Here is a 23,981-nt window from a genome sequence, read left to right on the forward strand (position 1 = left end):
GGAGACATGGCAAATTGCAGTGGCCATGGTTCTTATCTACGATATATACCACCATTGCCTGAAAATACTACAAGCCTTGTTTTCACGCATAATTCTTTAAAATCATTACGTTGGAAAGAGGATGTATTTAAGAATATATCCGGTCTACATTTGACGAAACTTGATTTGAAAAGTAATCGAATTAATAGCATCAATAGACTGGCTTTCCGAATGTTTCCACATTTACAGTACCTAGACCTAAGTGAGAACAAGGGACTTCATTCGGTTACAAAATCTTTTCTAGGATTGGAAAATAGCACATTAAGAGAAATTCGCTTAACCAACATGAACTTGAAAGCTTTATCTATAGATTTTTTTCAAGTACCTAAGTAACACGTCGCTAGAAGGAGTTTTCTTCGATAATAATAAAATAACTGGCAACATCGGTGATGTTATGTCCCCATTATCTTCTCATTTAAGAGAAATTTCATTCAAGAGCAACCAAATATGCAAATTGTAAACCCGGAAAACTAAAAAAGGAATTAGGCAATAAAACAATTATTTAATTAGACCAGCATTTTTTCCCTTGGTGCAGGGAACAGCTCAGTATGATCTATTGCCCTCGGCCGTTAGCCTCTGGCAATAGATCATACTGAGCTGTTCCCTGCACCAAGGGAAAAATATTCTGGTGTATTGACGGCTCGAGCATTAAATAATTGTATACCAGCCATTCCTCTGGTACCAGCCCACTATCAAATACAACATTAAAACACAACTTATAAATTGGTAGAAATATATTCAAAGTAGAGGCAATATGCTCATTAACAATATTATCATAGCCGGGAGCTTTTCCATTTTTGAGTTTCTTTACAGCGTCGGTTATTTCCGACTCATTAATTTCGCAGAATACAGAATAGAATAGAATTTGCTACCAACAAAATTACGTCCCCACGAACCATGAAATTTTTTGCTACCAACGAACATTGACCTCTACAAATGAAAATGATTCCATAGTAATTAGCTAAGAGAAGCTTATTAATATTCATAAACTTTAAAAATCGGAAAGTCCCCCCCCCCCAGAACTGCTTTTTTTTTTTACATGAAATTGATGCTGTTTCATCTAAAATGTAAAACCCTGGATGAAGTCGGACAAGTGGCATTGCGTTCAATGTAGAATATGTTTTAACCAATGACTGGACAATTAACCATAAGTAGGCCGCACCTTCATCAAATCGGAGTTTGTCGCGAGTCCAAGCTCTTGTTAAATTCCCTCTGGTGATACATTATAAAAAAGTACAGCATGCATTTAATGAAAAGTTTGAAATCCGTAATCCTGAAATGAAATAGGCTAATACTCACTGGAAAGTTTCGCATGATCATACACCTGAGAATTACATATTTCCTGTTGAAAAGGGGGCGTAATTGTGAATCATGCAGAAATACCATTTATCAAATCCTGTACAGTGCAATATGGATGGGCAAACGTGGATGTTGTTACTAATTGTTTTTACATTCAAAGGGAATAGTGAATTATCGCACAGAAATACCCTATGCCCTAGTGTTTGCATATGTGACGGGAAAACAGCGATTTGCAAAGGCCACGATGGCTCTCATCTACGATATATTCCACCATTACCTGAAAACATAACAAGCCTTGTATTCAATTCAAATGACTTGGGATATATGGGAGAAAAAGCATTCAATAATTTATCGAACCTACATTTGACGAGGCTTGACTTGAGACGAAGTCGCATCGGCTTCATTCATAAAAAAGGCCTTCAGACTGATTCCTCATCTACAGTTTCTCGACTTAAGTGAAAACAAATTCTTTCGTTCCAGAAAACTACACAATACATTTACGGATTGCAAAATAGTTCTTTGAGAGAAATTCGTCTAATAGATATGTGGTATAGTAATTTATCAAACAACTTTTTCAGTTATCTTAATAACACGTCTTTAGAACGAATCTTCTTTGACAATAATCGTATCATAGCTAGCAATATTGGTGATGTTCTGTCTCCATTGTCTAAACATTTGCGAGAAATATCTTTAAAAGCAACCTAATTTCAAAGTTTTCGTTGAACATTATTATGCCTAAATTGGAGATTATTGTTTTGAGCAAAAACAAACTATTGTCCGTTCCAAACTTTTGTTATAGACATGATCACAAACCACGTTTGCCTAATCTAAAAGTTCTGGATCTAAGCAACAATCTCATATCTGTCGTCAAAAGAAGCACATTCTATAGACAATGCTTTCCACGGCTTCAAAACCTGTCTCTTGGATTTAATAAGATTAAAACCTTAGACAAAAATTTCATCAGTCATATACCCTTCATTGATTACTTATCAATAGAAAATCTGGATCCCAATTTAACTCTTAATGAATATGCTTTAAACAGTTCTTCGTTGCAATACTTGTACATGGGAAATAAATTCAACGTTCTGAAATATAGAAGAACCTTTTTCTATTACACTAGAAAGCTGAGGATTCTAGATATGACTGGAGTACAATTTGTTTCATCTCGTAAACAGGAAGAGAAAATATTTCAGCTATTTCAGCCTCTGACGCGTCTAGAAGAATTGATATTGAACAAAACATCCTTGTCAACGTTTCCATCATCCCTTTTCCAGCTCCTGCCAAATTTAACAAAACTCTACTTTGATGATTGTGGTTTCAACGATACCCACTTAAAAATATATTTGCCTCTGTGTCTTTAAAGGTTCTCGTGCTAGACAATTACTTGATAACCAGTTTAAATGAGACAAATATTCCCACTAAGATTGAAAAAATAAGTTTGAAAGGCAATCCTTTCCTTTGTTCTTGTGAACTAGTTTGGTTTCGAAATTGGATAGAAGCCAAATCCGATCATCTTCTAGGATGGCCAAATGACTATAAATGCTATCTGCCACAAGAATGGAAAAACAAATTCCTTAATGATTTTCACCTGAATTACCTTTTCTGCCATCCCATTAATCCATACATCATCATGGCTATTTCCATTTCCTTTGCAGTCCTTGTCATTGCTACCGTATTTTGTGTTCTATACAAGAAACGCTGGCACATCAAGTATTACTTGTACCTCTTGCGCGCTAAAAAGCGTGGCTATGAAGTTCTTGGGAGTGATGATTTTGCCTATGATGTATTCGTAGCTTATAATTCGGACGACAGAATCTGGGTCATTTCAGAAATGATACCCAGATTGGAGAACAAAGAACATCTGAAACTGTGTTTACATGACAGGGATTTTCAGGCAGGAAAACTAATTGTAGACAACATCAATGACGCCATGCACAGAAGTAGAAAGATTCTAATCATCCTCTCTAACAGTTTCGCCCAAAGCCATTGGTGTCGGTTCGAAACTATAATGGCGCAGTTACTTTCGATGAATCAAGGGGAAAATATGGTGGTTATTGTCGTTTTGGAAAATATTCTGACCAAAAATATGAACAACTCTCTACACTTGCTTTTAAAATCTACCACATTCATAGAATGGACAAACGAATAAACAGCGAAGGAGATGTTCTGGGATAGATTAGTATCTGCGTTAAAACTATAATGTAAAAAAGGATATTGTGTATACTTAATTTTATTTAGGATAATAAACACATTTCAAAGATATTTTTGCTGCACATGATATTTTTTTAATAAAAAAAAACAAAAAAACATACCTCTGTAAGAAGTGCAATTGAAATCGATGAAAGGGAAAATTTTCAAGATAATTTCATTCACACATTATTATATTTCCCTCGTAAAAATTCACACTAACTAAAACAGATTTCCTACGGAGACATAATGGGGAATGTCGACATCTTTTCTCCATTCGGAAGTCACAAAGAATACTCACACAATTTTTTACGTTATCAGCCGGGCTTAATTATGGCCGATGCAGTGCAAAATCCGCGTAAACTTTCTATATTTAGCCGTGTATTGAAACCTGAAAAGCTAGAGGGGGCGTTTCAAAAGGGAAATTCTTAAAATTTTCTCATACTATTGAATGAACATCGTCTGAATCAAAAGGTATTTTTAAATATCGAATAAATTAAGAAAATATGCGGCAAAAATATCTTGGGACAGACTATATTTTTTACAAGTACGGCAAATATCATGGCTTTTGGCACAATGTCAAGGTATTTGTTAAATTTGTATATATCCGCATAACAAGGTTTGCTTAAAGATAATGTTAATAACATTACACAGATTTTTTCAACCAACGAACTATGCTCTTTTTAATGCATTTCAGTACTTTGATTTTTGAATGCATTCGATTAATAAATAATTTAACTGCTTTCAAATGTTTTCTTAAAAGTATTAGAGTAAAGAATGCCGAAAACATAATAGGATGCTTTTTAATAAGATAACTGTGAAATTAAGTGCAAGCATGGTGCATAATGTATTATTATATTGTAACTCTATAACCTTCAAAATTTAATGAAGTCTATAAATCATCATTCCTATTGCTTTATGTGTTTTACAATACCCGGAAGAACAGTTGAAGAAACTATTTATGACCAAAACGAAACAATGATATATTGAGGAAGAATTGCAGCACAAAAATTATTCAACCTAACCATTCTTAGTACATTAGGAAACAAAAGTGCATGCACGGTCTGTACGGTCTGGAGTTCGCATAGTTTCTACCCGTGGCTGCCTGAACTCAATTTAATGATAGTATTCTGTTCATGTAGCTGTGTTATGTACAAAGAACTTTAAACAATTATGCACATTAAATTTTTTGTCAAAGTGCATTAAATGTGGGCAGGTCTTTTTTTCGGTGTGTTGATTTGATCGATATCCTGTAAATTCCAAATTAAACGCGAGGAATTAACATTCGCGTAAAATCGCGAGAAGCCCGTCTCGCGAATTCTAAAATCTCGCTTTTAATTTTGGAACGCATGTAAACTATATGAAACTATGATAAAATATCGGCATTTGCGATTTTATGTACTTGCAATTTGTTGGTAAATCATTGAATCGCGGAATTAAGTACTCGCGTAAAATAAGGAATCTACAGTAAACGCAATTGAAATAAAATGTGCAGGTCCAGTCGAAATTAGAAAAAACTTCAAATATGATGGATAGTTGTTTTGGCTATTTTTAGCAATGCTGAATAGCAATTTTGCAAAGCAACCTTCTTTTGTTAAAAAAAATACAAACGTGTTCAATAACCCCACCTAAAATTTGTCATTGTGATTATATTATTCAAAGTCCACATCAAAGGTCGGCTTCCACTATGCTTGAATACTCGGATTGGTAAAATCTTTAAAAGACAAGAGGATATCATGCAAGCACTGCATGAGTGGAGAGGATCGCATGTATTGACCGTACTTTATTTGCAACGATGCACTGGACTGTACATCCTAATTCGTCTTCCCAAGTCGTTCGTTAGGTTTCTGATCCGCACCTGTCCTCCATTGTGGGGAGCGGAGTGGACCGAAAACACTTGACTGGCAAACTAGCAAACACGATCCTAAATTAACTTGTACCAAAGATTAAGGGTACATGCATATCCTGTAAACTACAGAATCAAAAGTCAATCTCGTTACAACAAAGTCACTTATTATTCATCTATTTAATGTTTGAGATGAAAACTTTGTATTAAGAGTATGACAAAAAAAAATGAATACCATAATTTGAAATGTAGACGCGCGTTAAAACTAAATTGTTTGCAGAAGTTATTAAAAAAATTAGATTTAAATTACTATGACTTTGGGCAGGAGTACATTTGAATTTCTTTTTGATATACAAAACGCGTGTATCTACATTCGAGTTTATTTCAAAATGTATAGCCATTAAATTATTATTTATTCAGTAGTATTAGCCCAGATACTTCACAAAATAATGTCTTTTAATTTTCACTTTGTTTGGCAATTATCAAATATGGAAAGCTAGACTATTACTTACAAAAATACAAATATGGGGCAAATATGGGGCAGATTCTGATGATAAACACCTACATAAATATCTTTCTTTTTTATGTGAAATTAAGATGTCCTTTTGAATGTTGCCAAGTTTCATGTGAGATACAATCTAATTCGTAGTTTTGTTTACAATAATTAATCTAGCCATGTTGGACAGATATGTGATCAATGGAATATATCAACATTGCCGTGTTTGGGATATGATATTTTTTTTAATTTGCAAAACTGAAATTACAATCCCGGGGGGGGGGGGGTTGGTTCTAAAATAGATGGGCGTCCGGCCTGAAAGATTAACTTTTAACCTGTAGGTTTTTTTATAAAGTATTTTAAAGGTTTTTGTAAAAGTAGGAAGGCGATAAACTCCTATAGAAACTGTATGTGAAAAGTTAACCCCTACCACAGAGGAAGATTTTTAATCTTCCATTTGATCACTTTGTGGTGGATAAAAAGAGTGTATTACGAAGATACGTGCATTAAAAGATTATAGTTTCAAATACTAATATCATTCTTTGTATAAAATTCTATTAATTTCTTCGTCGGAATCGATAAATTGAGGAAAAAGATCAACACCAGGAAAGGTGAAAACTGATTGTTCACTGGAATATTTGGTATGATAAGGCGCCTGCTAGTATAGTACGTGTATTTCAAGTACTAGTATTTCCTGTTGAACAAAGGGTATATCTCTACTTTATTATTCTGATAAAAAGTATTGTTCTGTGAAGTATGGATGAGATAACGACAGTACTAATACTACTTGTTTTGGCATTCAAATATGGGAATGAGCTATCGCTTATAAATACCAAATGTCCAAGTCTGTGTGTGTGTAATGGAGACATGGCAAACTGCAGTGGCCATGGTTCTTATCTACGATATATACCACCATTGCCTGAAAATACTACAAGCCTTGTTTTCACGCATAATTCTTTAAAATCATTACGTTGGAGAGAGGATGTATTTAAGAATATATCCGGTCTACATTTGACGAAACTTGATTTGAAAAGTAATCGAATTAATAGCATCAATAGACTGGCTTTCCGAATGCTTCCACATTTACAGTACCTAGACCTAAGTGAGAACAAGGGACTTCATTCGGTTACAAAATCTTTTCTAGGATTGGAAAATAACACATTAAGAGAAATTCGCTTAACCAACATGGACTTGGAAGCTTTATCTATAGATTTTTTCAAGTACCTAAGTAACACGTCACTAGAAGGAGTTTTCTTCGATAATAATAAAATAACTGGCAACATCGGTGATGTTATGTCCCCATTATCTTCTCATTTAAGAGAAATTTCATTCAAGAGCAACCAAATTTCAAATATATCATTGAGCGTGGTGATGCCAAAAATGGAGGTTTTAATTTTGAGCAAAAACAAACTATTGTCCATTCCGAACTTTTGTGATTCCCATACTAAGCGACCAATTTGTCCTAATCTAAAGGTACTGGATCTTAGCGACAATCTCATCACTATTGTCAAAGGAGGAAAATTTTTCAGTGAATGCTTACCAAGGATACAAAACCTGTCTTTGGGGTTTAACAAGATTAGAACATTTAGCAGAAACTTTATAAGCCAACTACCCTTCCTCGTATTTTTATCCATAGAAAATCTAGATTCTAGTTTTACTCCTCATGAAAATTTTCTGAACAGTTCTTCGTTGCAATATTTGTACATGGGAGATAACTCAAAAAAGCTGTCATATAATCGATACTTATTTAATTACACAAGAAACTTGAAGATTTTAGACATGACAGGCCTACAATTTATTTTTTTATCTCCCAACAAAATTGGGCAAAAATTGTTTCGATTATTTAAGCCTCTTACGCGACTGGAAGAATTGGTGTTGAAAAGAACATTTTTATCAACGTTTCCAGCAACTATTTTCCGCGTCATGCCAAAATTAACAAAACTGTCCTTACAAGAGTGTCGGTTCACCGAAACAAACTTTAAAAAGTTATTCGCTTTAGCATCATTAAACATTCTATTACTGGACAAGAACTTGATAACCGGCATCAATGAGACGAATATTCCAATCAAAATTAAACAGATGAGTTTGAAAGGTAATCCCTTTATTTGTACCTGTGACCTTGTTTTCTTCAGGAAATGGATCGAAAACAACGCTGAAAGCCTATTGGGATGGCCAAATGATTATACATGTAATTTGCCACAAGAATGGAAAGGGAAGAATCTTGCTGATTTTCATCTGAGTTATCTTTCCTGCCACCCCATTAATCCATACATCATCATGGCTATTTCCATTTTCTTTGCAGTCATTGTCATTGCCACAGTATCTTGTATTATATACAAGAAACGCTGGCACATCAAGTATTACCTGTACCTCTTGCGCGCTAAAAAACGTGGCTATGAAGTTCTTGGGGGTGATGATTTTGCCTATGATGTATTCGTAGCTTATAACTCGGACGACAGAATCTGGGTCATTTCAGAAATGATACCCAGATTGGAGAACGAAGAACATCTTAAACTTTGCTTACATGACAGGGATTTTCAGGTTGGAAAACTAATTGTAGACAACATCACTGACGCCATGCACAGAAGTAGAAAGATTCTTATCATCCTTTCCAACAGTTTCGCTCAAAGTCATTGGTGTCGGTTCGAAACCATGATGGCACAGTTACGTTCGATAAATCACGGTGAAAACACGGTGGTGGTTGTCGTTTTGGAAAATATTCTGACCAAAAATATGAATAACTCTCTACACTTGCTTTTGAAATCTACCACATTTATAGAATGGACGAATGAAAGAACAGCGAAGGGGGTATTCTGGGATAGATTGGTTTCTACGTTAAAACCATAGTGTCATTGGTTTATTATGTAAGATTAATTTTACTTAAATGCATAGAAAGTCGTATTGGTTAGGAATCGGTTCGCAAATGAAAATGATATACACTAGTTTTCACAACTACTGAAAGTATCTTGCTTCTGGCACAGTGTCAATGTATTTGTTATATTTGTATTTATGCGCTTAAAAAGGTTTGCTTAAAGACAATGTTTATAAAATTGCTCAGGTTTTCTCAACGATCAAAGAATATTGCTTTTTCACGCATTTCAGTACTTTGATTTTTTAATGCATTCAATCAATGAATAACTTAACTGCTTTCAAATGTTTACTTACAAATAAAAGTATGATGTTAACAATACCAGCACATATATAGGATGCTATTTAATAAGATAACTGTGAAAATAACTGGTTTAAGCATGATGCATAATTAATGTATTATTACATTGTAACTTGAAAATTTAATAAAGTTTATAAATCAACATTCCTATTGCTTTATATCTTTTACAATACCTTGTTTAAGGAAGAACAGTTAAAGATTTTATTTATGACAAACCGAAACACTGATACGCTGAGGAAGAATTGCAACACAAAAATTATTCAACCTGACCATTATTAGTACATCAGGAAACAAAAGTGCATGCGTGGGCTGTTCCAACATACCAAATGGTCAGTGAAACATATTGTACCCGACATCTACATTGTGCTTACTTGAATACGATTTTGATCATTTTATGAAGGTGTTTGTCTTACGCCTATGCGAGTGGGTTCAACATCTTATTTCATTTAGATAGCATGAGCAGCAGCATCTTTAGCCACGGTCTAGAGTTCGCATACCATGTAGCTTTGCAACCACTATTGAAATAAAACCACTATTGAAATAAATTATTTCAATACTGGTTGGGAATGTATTTCATTTGAAGAATCACTTTTCATCCACAATTGAAATACAACCACTATTAAAATAAAATATTTAAATAGTGTTCCGGGATGTATTCCAGTTTGAAAATCAATTTACAGACTCTGTTGAAGTACAGCTACAATTAAAATTATTTTTTCAATCGTTGCTTAGAATGAATTTCTTTATTAATATTTTTTTGAAAATTTACATTTTTTTCTTTAGATTTCTCTTTCTTCAAACATATCATGTCCTATGATATTATTGTGAACATCTTGTAAATTGCCAGAACTATTATTCAAACCCCCTGTATATTGAATAATTATTTATTGATAGATATTATTATAAATATCACTATTAATATAAATTATTTCAATAAGGGTTGGGGGTGTACTTCACTACGACCACTATTAAAATAAATTATTTCAATAGTGGTTAAGGATGCGATTTATTTCAACCACTATTAAAATAATTTATTTCAATAGTGGTTGGGGATACCTTTCATTTCAACCACTATTGAAATAAAGTATTTCAATAGTGGTAGATGATTCATTTCAGTTTTATGTCTATTATTATGTCTGTTTGTAACACTTTCAATTCTGCTAGGGGAGTTTCTTCAGAAAAGAAGTATGTATTAAATGAGATGATGAATTCCTTTTTGATTATGATGTTCTTTGATTTACCTCTTTATGGTCATGTTTCCCATACCACCTGTCATCTGGAACCGAAAGTGTTATACACAGTCGGACTAATAGGCATTAAAATAACATCCTACCACTATTGAAATGTTTTATTTCAATAATGGTTGTAATGAACCGCATCCTTAGCCACAATTGAAATAAATTATTTCAATAGTGGTTGTAATGAAATGCATACCTAACCACTATTGAAATAATTTATTTCAATAGTGGTTATAATGAAACGCATACCCAACCGCTATTGAAATAATTTATTTCATTCAATATTGGTCTTAATGAAGTACATCCCCAACCATTATTGAAATTATTTATCTTAATAGTACTAGTGATATATTCATTATTATATAAATCTATAATGATATATAAGCTTTACATTATTATTTTAAAATGCAGGGGTTTTGAATAGAAGTTCTGACAATTTACAACGTTGTCTTCTAGTACAAATAATTTACAATTTCCATAAAACATGATATATCTATAGAAAGAGAAAGGTAAAGAAAAAATGTGTAAACAATTCTATATGTTAATCTGCGAGGATTGGTTATTTCTGCACAACAGTAAAAATCCTAAAATAAGTACATTTTTATCATAGTCTTGATTACTATTACCGTAAAATATGCAAGTCTTTAGTACTTTAATTGTGTATTTGAAATTGTTTGTTAGATAAAAACAAATGTATATGCATGTTTATCTGCGAGAATTGGTTATTTACTTCTACACAGCATTGAAAATTGAAAAATACTTGTGTATTTGATATTATTCGTTAGATTTCCTGCATTTCAAAATAGTTTGCAAATATGATATACAACTTCTTTCTTTCCAAATGTGTTACATAATAGTGATTACATAGTTATGATTATAAGTAATGCATTCCCATCTACGATTAAAAAAAAAATTTAATAATAGTTGAACTTTAATGGTGTCTGTAAAGTAGTTTTTTTTATCATGAAATACATCCCCAAACTCTATTAAAATCATTACTTCAATAGTGGTTGTGTTTCAATCGTGGTTGCAAAGTGATTTTTCTAATGAAATTCGTCCCCAAACACTATTAAATTAATTTATTTCAATAATGGTTTTATTTCAATAGTAGTTGCAAGTCGATTTTTCTAATGAAATACATTCCCAACCACTATTGAAATAATTTATTTCAATACTGGTTTTATTTCAATAGTGGTAGCTCCTACCCGTGGCTGCCTGAACTCATTTAAAAGTATAATATTCATGTAGCTATGCTATGTACAAAGCACTTACGCATTTTTTGTCGATGTGCATTAAATGATATATTGCGATTAACAATTGAATCGACCTATAGGGGAGACGGATTTCCCGGGGAAAAAATCACTTTTGAAAATCAAATTTTTTTGTAGTTGTTATTTTCTGTCGTACATATTTCTAAATTTTTCGAATTTGCATTTTCAACCTATCATATTGCTCTCGCAATTTTATTATCAATCTTCAAAGATGGCGAAAACAGCATTTTCTCGGTAAAGTGGTATTAATATTTCTGTATGGTTTTTGGCTTAGATATCCTTAAGGACCGACCTGTCCCTAAAAAAAATCCAAGATATTTTGATAAGTTTTGTTCAAAGGAACAAATTAAGATAGATTTTTTATGGGCACACTAGCCCTGGGGTCGAATTTTGCAAAAAACGAAAAAAATTTCGGAAACTGATTTCTATCATTGTGGTCTATATTTACATCGAAGAGTGTAAGTTCTGGATAGCTCGGTAAGTTAAACCTCTAACAAAGTAAAACATGGTGTTTTTGTGCCCTGGTTCGATTCCATCTGTGGGCATACTTTTTCTTTTTTTAAGATTAACGGCATTTATAAACACTTCTTCTTTTAATGCAGAATTTTGCATTTTGTGTATTTAATTTTGATCGTCTTCCTTAAATGCGCATTTGGTCTTTGAATTAAAGATATCGATGGAAAAAGTACATGTATATACTCAACTACATGTAAACGCAATCAACCGGAACTATACCTTAATGTAAGCACGCTTTGTTTGAGGACAAGAATCATTCACTATGTACATTTACAGGTGTCACGTAAAAAAAAATCATGCCGAGCAAAAACTGTTGCTTTTGCTTTTCCAGAACATCTATAAGAAATGGTACAATTGTGAGAGAAGTACTGCAAAGTAGATGCAGTTCGTTCTTTGCAAAAAATGCGTGCATTGGTGCATGACATTCTATGCCAAAAATGCAGGAGGAAGGTTTATAGATTAGAAAAATGGGGGTGGGTCAGCTAGAGTTTGAAATCCGTCCTTGTCATTCCGGCATCAGGCAATCCCTTTATACAAAGGATGCAGCTGTTATACGGGTTCAGTTGAATGTACGGTGAATAATGACAGTGTTCGAACGGCGTAAAAATCCTTCTATATCCACAAACATCATTCTTCCTGTTATTTTTGCTGAAAAACTAAGGCTACGTGCATTATTTGTAGCAAAGAGTCAAAGGGTTTGTGACCTTTGAAATCGCGTCACGTAAGACTTTCGATAGTTGCTAATCTGTCCCTGGTTGTAAATAAGCGCATATAAAGAATATATATCGTATAAAACATGTATAGAAAGTAAACTGAAAATAAAATTTAAAGATAATCAAGTAAAAACCCGACCATAACTCATACTGCTCGGACAACGACTGTGAAACTTTTTTTCAATCACTATACATTATAAGAACTAGAACCTAAGAGTGTATACTGTGTATGGCCTAAAATCAAGATGTGGAACGGAAATTGATATGTTTTGTTAAGACAGAAACCAATACCGGTCCTTAAATAATAAGTCATTTCTTTTTAGCGCACTTTGAAGTAAAATGTGCACGGTCCTGTCGAAAATGGTAAGAACTTCAAATATGATGGATGGTTGTTTCAACCTACATGTAGTTTAGCTCAGCTGGACATTTGACAGAAAAGTAAGATTTTTAGCTATCCTAAATAGCCATTTTGCAAAGCAACCTTCTTTTTTTAAAAATGAAATACAAACGTGTTTAATAATTCCACTTAAAATTTGTCAGTGTGATTTAATTTGATATTCAAAGTCCACATCAAAGGTCGACTTCCACTATGTTTTACACTTGCATTCAATATGATCAATTCTTTAAAAGACAACAAGATATCATGTAAGCACTGCATGAGTGGAGAGGATCGAATGTATTGACCATGCTTAAAATTTGCAATGATGCACTGGACTGTACATCCTAAATTATCTTCCCAAGTCATGGGTTTCTGATCCGCACCTGTCCTCCGGATCCATTGTGGGAACCGGAGTATATCTCATGCTGACTGATACAAATAGGCAAATTTGTAACATTAATGTGCAAGATTCAAACTTTTTCTCAACAAATGGTTGTAGAGAAGACACCATGAACCCCTTTCAGATTTTTTCAGATTTCCAAATGGTCAAAACAAGTCTGTAGCTGCGCATTTCGACAGTTGTTTTAAGTGATTAAAAAGGCATTGTTCTGTTCTTGTATGCATACTTTTAATATAAAATGAAGTGTAGGACTTCATAATTATTACCGTACTTCTGTACCTTTTGGCAACAGTTTGGGCAGAAACGAGCAAGTTCAAGAAATGTTCACATTCTTATACTCAAATGTACAAGATGATCGCACATCTCCCTTTATTGTCATTAAATAAAATTCCATAAATTCAATTATTCATTGTTGTCATAACTGTTCAAGGAAGTTTTAACGTTTTGGAAAAATTTTATTCGAGTGACTTACATTGCAATAACATGATAGACAATTTTCTATCCATGCAGTGTCAATATTTTCAAGGATGTTAAGACTGACATTAGGCCTTCTATACATGTATATATAGAAATGCTGGTAAAAGTGAGTTTTCTTGTACTCCGTCAAATAAAGTAAACACCTTATATTACATTGAACAAAGCCGTTATCACCATATAGTAGCATGCAAATTCGTCCCATACATAAAATGCTCTATTCGTTTTCTCTCGCTGAAATTCTCATTCACTTTTTAACTTTCTTTTTCTTTTGATCATGTGATGATGATTCTTCTGAGCTACTTTGGAAAGAATGAGACATCTGTCGGAGATCTGTAACAGCTTCTGACACCTCTTGTCCGATTGTTTTCAGGGTCTGTAACTCTGATTCTAGAGTCTGTGGGGCATTAATGAGTCTCTGATGCAGCTGTAACAGTTCTATAGCCTGCTCGTACACATGTTCCTGTTCAGCCTCCATATCATCGTCACCAGACACGTCAAATTCTGAGAGTGCATCAAAATATTCATCTGACGACTCACTATCAGTGCCTGTGAAAATAAAAGAGGACAGAAAATAGTCATATTCAGTTTCATTGGCATATGTGACATATGGTCCTGGCTTATATTTTCTCAAGTTATAAATTGCGCTGTGCCAGGTAAACTTACGTGACCGCGTACGGAACATTAAATCGTTATCTGGTGCTGATTCAACATCTTCCTTCATCAGATCAAACGAAGGAGGATTAGGTCGATCAGGAATCGTTATTGATTTGGATTCTGACTTGAAAAAACTCAACATAATCAGATGTTTTCGTTCAACTGGGTCTTTTTTACCTCCTTTCTCAGAAGAGCTAAAAGATGTCAAAAGTATGGTGCCGCGTATGGATAAGAATATAACGTTACACATATTACCATATCTTCTCCTTTACATGTGAAAGTCGCACAGTCAAAATTTCAGTCAAGTTACGTTGTTGTCATACCTTTAATTGGTTTATGTAAGATGTGAACGCAATAAAAATGTCACAGAAGTTGACAGAACATTCTAAATTAAACAATGATGGATATGAATTATGACTTAAACTTGCCTCCTTACAGATAGAGCAAAACACGTAAACAGTGAAAATTGGAGCATTGGAAAGCACGCACCGACGCAATACTATAGTTTTGTACATACAAAACAAACCATGTCAGACACTCAACAAGAAGAAAGTGACTTATTGGCTGGCCGTCCTCCTGCAGGTGACGTTTTATAAAACTTTTAAAATACAAACTAAAATATTTCCCCCTAAACCGTTTTTTAAACAGCTGCTTAGGTCAGTAACCTATTTATCTGATTTACTGCGCAGCAAGAGCATGCCAATGTTGGTCATTCCAAAGTGCAACAATATCGTTTCAGTGTTTCCTACTATATTAATAATTACTGGATGACTAATAGTCGAGTTTCTATATCTGTAAAATGAGAAAAAAATGAAAAAGAAAAATTAGATTTTAAATCTAATATGGTTTATCTTTAATCGCTGGTTATTTTAAAATAAGCCTAACTAATCAAACTGGTATTCGAGATCATCATATGGATGTCTTTAAAATTCAAATCAGTCCATATTTTAAAGTTTTATTAGTACAAATATTCCATTATTGAAGACATAATTGATTGATCTTAGACAAACTCAGAACACTAAAAGTAATAATTCATTCAGTAAAACTTGTGTAATATGAACACAGATGTAACAAAACCATGGATAGAGTAAGTTTTGTTGCTTTCTCTAGATCTACATAAGTCTTTAACAAAATATTGTAATATTTACGGTTACTGTATAGGTAGACGGACATCTCGGCCCAACGACACCTCGGCCAAGGGCATTTGAAACCACGGCCCAGACGGGTCGGCCCAAATTTATTGACACTTCTGCCCATGTAAAAGACACCTCAGCCCAATGAAACTTTCGGTTGTACTAAAAATAAATATAAAAAATTGGAGCAGATAATTACTTTATCTATTTATCGATTTCTTCTTTCTATCTCCTTTTTGAAGATAATGACCAACGACATGAAATATTGAATTGGTGCTAAATGTGATAAAATTGTCAGATGATATTTAGCATCAAAATGTTTGTACAAGTTGCGCACATGATCATTATATTTAAAATTAGTTCAAAGATCATATTTATTTAATCAACACTGAATGATTAGTATATCGTTATTACACAACATTAAAGAATAAAGTTCATTTAAAGTCTATAAAAAATATTTTTATGTGGAAGGTTAGATAGAAACAAACCTAAATCAACTATTAATGAAAAAGTTATGTATATTTTTTTTTTAATTTACATAGAATTATGTACAATAAGCGCGCATAACTTCGGACATGGGGTCACACTTGCATACATGTATGACTAAACCTGTCAATCAAACTATGTGTATTTGTTTCATTGGATGGTCACACATCTCATTTTTTTTTTTTGTCAACAGCCAATAGAAATTTGATGACTTTAAGGTTGTCGAAATCTTATTACATGTACTTAACTTTTTTCACTTCAATAATAATAGAATATGTAAATTTTTTAGATCGGAAATTTCAGGAAATGATGACACACTTGAAATATATATTAGTGTTGAATCTAGGATTAAAAGATTGCAATATTTAATTATTTAGATATTTTCATGAATTTATTAAATCTACAAAGATTGACCAGAAAGTGTACACAATAAAAATATTTTGCGTAATAATGAAATGCAATGTCATGATGTGTTGTTTCTCTGACGATTTTGTAAATCTTATATGGGGTGGTAATCATTTGAAAGGATATATATATGGACTTTGGTGATTATCGTCTTATAATTGACTGCTCGTAATTAAATCTTCATTGTCACCCGTGACACGCGTTAGTGACTCCAAAGGAGAGTGCTGCATCCTCTTGTTTGCTTTACTATTTAGCGCCATTGTCGTTGTCGATATTGTCGTCATTTTCTTAATTTTACTTACTTGTTTGCTTAACAATTAGAACTTAATGGTCTCATTTTTTTTATTAATTCAATTTCATTTACAAGTATTTGATATGTAATATTTTGATAAAATATATATGTAAATAAAATAAAAACATTTAAATCAAATATTCTTGTTTTAATTTTGCTTGAACCGAGATGTCTTTTACGTGAGCCGAGGTGTCTCAAATTTTGGGCCGACCCGTCTTGGCCGAGGTGTCCTGGGACCGAAGTGTCGCTGGGCCGAGGTGTCGTTGGGCCGACATGTCTGACATTCACTGTATACCTGGTATATGATACATGTATTAGCAGAAGTACATTTTTTTTCTTCAGTGAAGGCAGGTGGAATGCGAATTGTTCAACACAAGCATGAGAAAGGTGATGGCAGCCAGTCCAGAGAAGAGAAAAAAGAACAAGAGGAAGAATTTGGCACAGTGTTAGTTTAAAAGTCTTTTATGAAAACAGAAATGGGTCTCTTTAGCTCACCTGAGCTTTTCTAATCAAAATTTGTCTGTTTTCATCTTCTTCTACAGAACCAAAAGGGCAATTTCCACAAAACTTTGCATAAAGTATCCTTGGGGGAAGGGTTTTTAACTTTGTCCAAATGAAGTATTAAAAGTCCCCTTTAAAAGAGAGATAATTTAGAATTAAAAATTTGGTGGTATTTTTCAAAAATCTTCTCAAAAGACAGGAATTGGTCAGACAATCTGAATCTTGTGATGAAGTATTGTTAGGTACAGTTGATTCAACGTTTGTTCAAGTCATGATCCCCAGGGGTAGGATGGGGCCTAAATGGGGTTTGAATTTTTATATAGGAATTTACAGAGAAATTTTAAAATATTCTTTTCAAAATCAGTCGGCCAGACAAGCTGTAACTTGTGTGGAAGCATCCTTACGTAGAGTACCGGTAGATTCGAGTTTGTTCAAATAATTTTACCTTGGGGTAAAATTAGGCCACAAATGGGCAGGGGGATTTACATAAATTTGATGATCATTCTCAAAAACTCAAACGTTATAATATATTGTATTACATGTATACGAGGGTTGTTAGAAAAGATCGCGGATGTACAAGTTGGATTGTGAGCGGATTATTCGCATAATACCAGCGAAACTTTCATATTTAATCTTGACGTATTTTGTAAGAAATATCTAAAGATTTGTTAATTTTAAATGCACCTTAAAAAATATACAGATTAATAATTTTGATAAGATATGCTTCATGGAGCATGTCAGTTTTTAATTGTTTTATATTTTGTACGCATTTTTTCTCATTAAGAAAATGTACAGTTTAAGAGCATAGAAATAAATGATATTTCATATGAGATCACAATAGTTTATGAAAGTTATTTTGTGAAAGTTTCAATTAAATTGAAGAATTTCTGACCATTTTATTGCAAAATATAGACGACCAACGCTAGAAAAATGAGTCAAAAACGTTAATGTAAATGGACACCATGGAGCACTGGGCCATCATTAAATTTTGTGTGCATGAAGAAAAATCTCCGATAGAGACCAAAAGGTTCTTAGATGATGCTATTTTTTATAGGACAAAGGTTTACAATTGGGACCACAATTGCAATTGAAAGTTCGAAAATGGAAATACTTATATCTTGAGCTCTTGCAGCACCCCAACCCCCATACAGCCCAAATCTTGCACCTATGGATATCACTTTATTTCCTTATCTGAAGTCGAAACTGCATGGACAGAGATTTTTGGACCTAAATGATCTACGATATGACACAAAAGACATTATATACAAAAAATTGACAAATAATGGTGTGAACATGCGTTTTATAAATGGGTTAATGGCATGAAAAGTGTTTGAACTAAAAGGTGTTTACTTTGATAAAGAGTGACAGGTTTAAATTGCCTTTCAGTAGTTTGACGTCACCTGACGTCATGGACGTCACCTGACGTTGTGGAAATATGAAATGGTGCTCTGTAAATCCAATTTATGCAAAATAAAAATCTCTGTATCTTTTTATTAAAAAATATAGCATTAAAATCATATGTTTTTTTGCATACTTATTTTCAATTGATAGTCATTTAAAAATTTTTTGCCGTAAATCACTTTGTCCGCGAACTTTTCTAACAACCCTCGTATTCAAGTGTCTTGATATTCATTGATTCTCAGTTGCTAGATTGTGACTCGATCCTGAACAATTTTGGGCTTCACAATGGGTTCAATGTTTGATGTAGGTTTTTTTATGAAAAGTTGATCTTCTTGATCTTGATCATCTTGAGAACTGCAATGTTTAATGTGTAATATGACTATGAAATCATCCAGTTACAAAAGAGGCTCAGTTATTGTTAAGCATAAGAAAATCTGGAGAAAATTTTGAAAATCATTTTATACAGGATCTATTTTACAACATTGTTCAGATATTTGTATATGACTCCATAAAGCTGATTTTATCATGGCTGTATTTGCTCAGGTGAGCAATGGTGTCCATTGGCCTCTTGTTTGATTGATCATTGTTAAATAAAAGGAGATCTTATAAAATTATCATTGGCCATTCCATTAACATATGTAATCAAACAGAAAAGCTTAATCTAAATACTTGTATAATGTATATAGAGTTAAAGGGGCATGGTCGTGATTTTGGTCAAATTCTATTTTTATGTTTTTATTATTTACAATGCTTTAGAAATGCATTTCTAATGATCAAATAAAATTTGAGAGTCATTCTTATAGTAATTAGCAAGATACAGGGCTTGCAATTCTTTGTCATGTAAACAAGGCTCGTGCCCTGTTTTTAGCTCACCTGAACTGAAGGTTCAAGTGAGCTTTTCTGATCACCCGTTGTCCGTCGTCCGTCCGTCTGTATACATTTCACATTTTCGACTTCTTCTCAAAAACCACTGAGCCAAATTTAACCAAATTTGGTACAAAGCATCCTTATGGAAAGGGGATTATAAATTGTAAAAATAAAGGGCACATCCCTTTTTAAAAGGGAGATAATTGCGAAACAGTGAGTATAGGGTGCATGTTTTTAAAAATCTTCTTCTCAAGAACCACTGCACCTGAAATGCCAATTTTTACAAAAAAGCTTGTACATATAGTGAAGATTCAAAATTGTAAAAATCGTGACCCTCGAACCAAAACTGGGGCCCCAGGCGGGGTTCAAAGTTTAACATAGAACTATATAGGAAAAATGTTTAAAAATTTTCTTCTCCAGAACTACTGCACCAAAAATGCCAATATTTACACAAAAGGTTGTATATATAGTGAAGATTCAATCTCAGCTTCTCGGGCCTTTCCGGCAAGCTCAGAAAAACACCTCAAATGTATTAACATTACCGGATGTTAGAATTTTATACAAAATGGAGTCGCTTCCCATTAGAATAAGTATCGGCCAGACAGCCTTGTATGTCGTTTCTGTGGTATATTTTAGGATATATCATTGACCTTAATGAAATTAAGCTCACAGCTCAGATCGTAAAATGTGTTGTATTGATATCAAGACTTTTAAAAAGGGGGGTTGTCATGGATGTCTATGTAATACATTTGAGGAATTTTTCCGAGCTCTGCTGGGAAGGCCCGAGAAGCTGCGATTGAGTGAAGATTCTAAATTGTAAAAATCGTGACCCCCAGACAAAAATTTGGGCCCCAGTAGGGGTTTAAAATTTAACATATAAAGGAAAATGTTATAAAATCTTCTTCTCAAGAACTATAATGCAACAGTTTGGGATATTACTATGCATACATGTACACCCTTAAATAATGTAGATTCTAATTTGTAAAAATCGTGGCTCCCGGACAAATACTGGGGCACCAAAAGGTGTTCAAAATTTAAACATTTAAAAAAAATATAAAGAAAACGTTTAAAAATGTTTTTCTCAAGAACTACAATGTTATAGTTTGTGAAATTACTATGCATGCATCCCTGGCTTATGTAGATTCTTAATTGGTAAAATCGTGACACCTGGACTAATACTGGGGCCCCAGGAGGGGGTCAAAGTTTATTATAGAAATATAAAGGTAACATGTTAGAAAATCTTCTTCTCGAGAACTACAATGCTTCAATTTGTGAGATTACTTTCATGCATAAAATCTTGGATAATGTAGGTTCGATAGTTTTAAAATAGTGACCCCTGGACCAATATTGGGGACCCAAGATGGGTTAAATATTTTACTTATATATATGGCAATGTTTAAGAATCTTCTTCTCCAGAACTACAATGCTTCAATTTGTCAGATAACTATGTAAGCATCCTCAAATAGTGTAGATTCACGGTGCTATACATTTCATTCCTATGTTACTATTTATGTTGTTAAAGCCAACCATAAACCTCGGACCAATAATGGGGCCCCAGAAAGGGGTTCAATGTTTAAAATAGAAAAAGCATATGCTACGAAATAGAATGTTACAAGAAACTGCTGTTCAGGTGAGCAATGTGGCCCATTGGCCTCTTGTTGTTTACATAGGTTCAATATACCAGTAAAAAATCTTTTCCCCTGCTTATTTTCCTATCTTTTTATTTATTTTAAGCATAGATACACAGTTACTAACATTTAACACATTCGTTTTGAAATTTTTTACTTCAACGTTCAAAATGTAAACAAATGCTTTGTTTACATACCGAAGAATTTCAAGCTCTGTTACTCGCTTATAACTCACCAGATGACACTCGAATTTTGGTTGCCTATTAAAAATGCCTTTTTGAAGCATTGTTAATATTAAAATCGGAAAAATGATTTTTGACCAAAATCGTGACCTTTAAGTTAGCAATGAACAATATTGTGTTTTATTTTATGTTTACCATATTTTTTTTCTTCAGTGATGTTAAGGGTGATAAACATCATCAGTCTCTCCTACTGTCAGGGGCTGTGACAAAGGTAGGACACTATTCAAAATATACTAACCTTGTACAGTGTAACCTTATGCAATTTTTACATGATATAGTCAAGGAATTCAATTTTACCACTGGGAGTGCAAGATACTAGCACAATATATGGTGTTGTTAGATAATGACCTGGGTACCTCAGTGTTAGACCTAGGGTTGCAGGGGTTCTGGCAAATATTTTTATTTCTTTTTAATCTCATTCTTCTTTCCTAATGCAAAATAATTAAAGTAATATAATTCCGAATACATGTAATAAATTTATTTGATAATAATATATGTTTATCTCTCATGGTGACACACACTTTGAAATCATTGAATCAGATGTAGAATAATGCAGCATTGAAAGATTTTAATTTAATCCAAAAGAAAACTCAAAATTTGACATCTTTTACATGTATCTGTGATGAAATTTAGGGTGACAAGGATTTTCCTCCTGAAGCTGTGAAGAGCTACCATGAGAAACCACTGCCCACTCTTGATAACAGACCCCCCACCAAGCAGCATGCCATCCAGCAGCCCAGGTGAACAAGGCTCTAGATCAGTGCCTGCCCCACCCTGGACTGCAGGCAGACTGGGAACTGAAATTGGACCACAAAAAAATATTTCAAACAAAATTCTGATAGAAGTTTTTCAAATTTTTTATTTTACATGTACTTCAAAAAAAAAAAATTGTGCAAGAATGTGTTTAGCAACTAGATGGGGTTTTATTGTTAGGTTTATCTTTTTTATTATGATGAAAAATATCACTATAATTTTTTTTTGATTGAGAGAAAATGAATTTTGATATTGCTACGAAGATGGTGGAGGGTTTAGCTGTTGTTTCTCTGTTGATTGCTTTGTTCACCTATTTCATTCAGGCCAGGTTCAAGAAAAAAAAAGAGGAAATATTAAATGGATGATAAATCAGAAAGGAAGACAATTGACAGATTAAAAGGTTTGCAGGTTGTATTCAGAGTGTATACTTGTATTAAGTCTAAATTAGTAGATGAGGAATATAGCTAACTTTATATAAGTGCTGTAGATGAAGAATGTATCGCATATAATTTTGTACAGTTATTATTATGTGTGTGAATATCACAATATTTTGTTGAGAAATGAATCTTTTTGTGTATCAAAATAATACAGATGGTTCTGTTTGGAGCTAAAGGGTCTACCTAGCCTGCTTGAGTGTTGCATTTCCTTAAGAAAAGGACATTAGTGAAAGTTTTTTTGTTTGTTCTTGGACTCCATTTGTTTAAAATTCCATAACTATTTAATTGCCTTTATGTGAAGTCATTATATGCTCAGTTTTTAGTGTGTATCTTTGGGGAAAGGAAATAGAAAAAGAATTTAATATTTTTCAGGGAAAATTCAAAAGCAACCTAAAATTGCTTAGAAATAATTAATAAAATGGTCCAAATAAACTTATTGAGGGTTTGTTATTATTTTTATAAATATAGATTTCTTTATAAGTTTTTAATTTGATCCATATCAATACCGGTATGTCAAGGTGTCCTCAACCACCTTAAAACATATCGTATGTTATCAAAGCACATGTCACATAGCTCTCAAAATTATAGATTTCAATAGTTGCATACTTTTACAATATAAAAAGTTCATGGTAGGATTGTCGTTGCTGTTGTACAGCTGTCATGTAAATATACTGGTACAAAAGGCGCATGTCATTGGAAAGTAAACATTATGGCAAAATACATCATTATACAAGTACATACATTAATGCTTAAAATGAAGTGAAAATTATAAACTATCACAGAAAAAAGTTTGGTTTATGCGGGACTTTTTTATATTTATTTTACAAAGAAATCTTTCCAAACACCAATATAATACAAAATTAAAACACAATTACATCCTTTCATCAACATCTTAAAAAATTAATAATAAACAATATTTTGGAATCAAATTAAGATTGAAACATGCATGCAGGAAACATTTTTACAGCATGTTCCCTCGCAGTACATCATTTTATGACAGACTGTTCCCACCAACATTCGCTTCTTGTACAGAGTCGCTGTAGTGGAACCATAGAGTTCAAGGTCGTCTGACAGTAGCTCTGTGATCCCAGTCACATTAGTGCCACTCTTGTCCATGTGTAGCATTAGTACCTATAAGTCATAAAAGAGGCT

At 33.2% G+C, this 23,981-nt stretch overlaps 3 protein-coding genes and 1 long non-coding RNA gene across 5 annotated transcripts in view; 2 read left to right on the forward strand and 2 right to left on the reverse strand.

Moving 5' to 3' along the window:
- Nucleotides 1-6,622: 6,622 nt before the first annotated feature.
- Nucleotides 6,623-9,071, forward strand: LOC117681468 (toll-like receptor 1). The gene has a single exon (XM_034446125.2). The coding sequence runs from the start codon at nucleotides 6,624-6,626 to the stop codon at nucleotides 8,712-8,714; it is 2,091 nt and encodes a 696-aa protein (XP_034302016.2). The 5' UTR covers nucleotide 6,623; the 3' UTR covers nucleotides 8,715-9,071.
- Nucleotides 9,072-13,987: 4,916 nt separating this feature from the next.
- LOC105320953 (UPF0449 protein C19orf25 homolog) lies at nucleotides 13,988-14,878 on the reverse strand. Its single transcript, XM_011419098.4, has 2 exons — nucleotides 14,694-14,878; nucleotides 13,988-14,576 (listed from the first exon to the last, which is right to left on the reverse strand). The coding sequence occupies exons 1-2, from the start codon at nucleotides 14,824-14,826 to the stop codon at nucleotides 14,275-14,277; spliced, it is 435 nt and encodes a 144-aa protein (XP_011417400.4). The 5' UTR covers nucleotides 14,827-14,878; the 3' UTR covers nucleotides 13,988-14,274.
- A 244-nt stretch (nucleotides 14,879-15,122) lies between these two features.
- On the forward strand, nucleotides 15,123-23,265 carry LOC105340215 (death-associated protein 1). The gene is made up of 4 exons (XM_011446171.4): nucleotides 15,123-15,266; nucleotides 17,343-17,445; nucleotides 21,793-21,850; nucleotides 22,273-23,265. Exons 1-4 carry the CDS (start codon nucleotides 15,212-15,214, stop codon nucleotides 22,381-22,383), a joined length of 327 nt encoding a protein of 108 aa, XP_011444473.1. The 5' UTR covers nucleotides 15,123-15,211; the 3' UTR covers nucleotides 22,384-23,265.
- Nucleotides 22,608-23,981, reverse strand: part of LOC105340244 (uncharacterized) — a 34,675-nt gene continuing 33,301 nt past the window's right edge. For both annotated transcript variants that reach the window (XR_010710877.1, XR_010710876.1), the window contains exon 4: nucleotides 22,608-23,960. This is a non-coding gene — a long non-coding RNA (uncharacterized lncRNA). The remainder of the gene's footprint in view (nucleotides 23,961-23,981) is intronic.

This window comes from Magallana gigas, chromosome 2 (assembly GCF_963853765.1).
Source record: "Magallana gigas chromosome 2, xbMagGiga1.1, whole genome shotgun sequence".
NCBI lineage: Eukaryota > Metazoa > Mollusca > Bivalvia > Ostreida > Ostreidae > Magallana > Magallana gigas.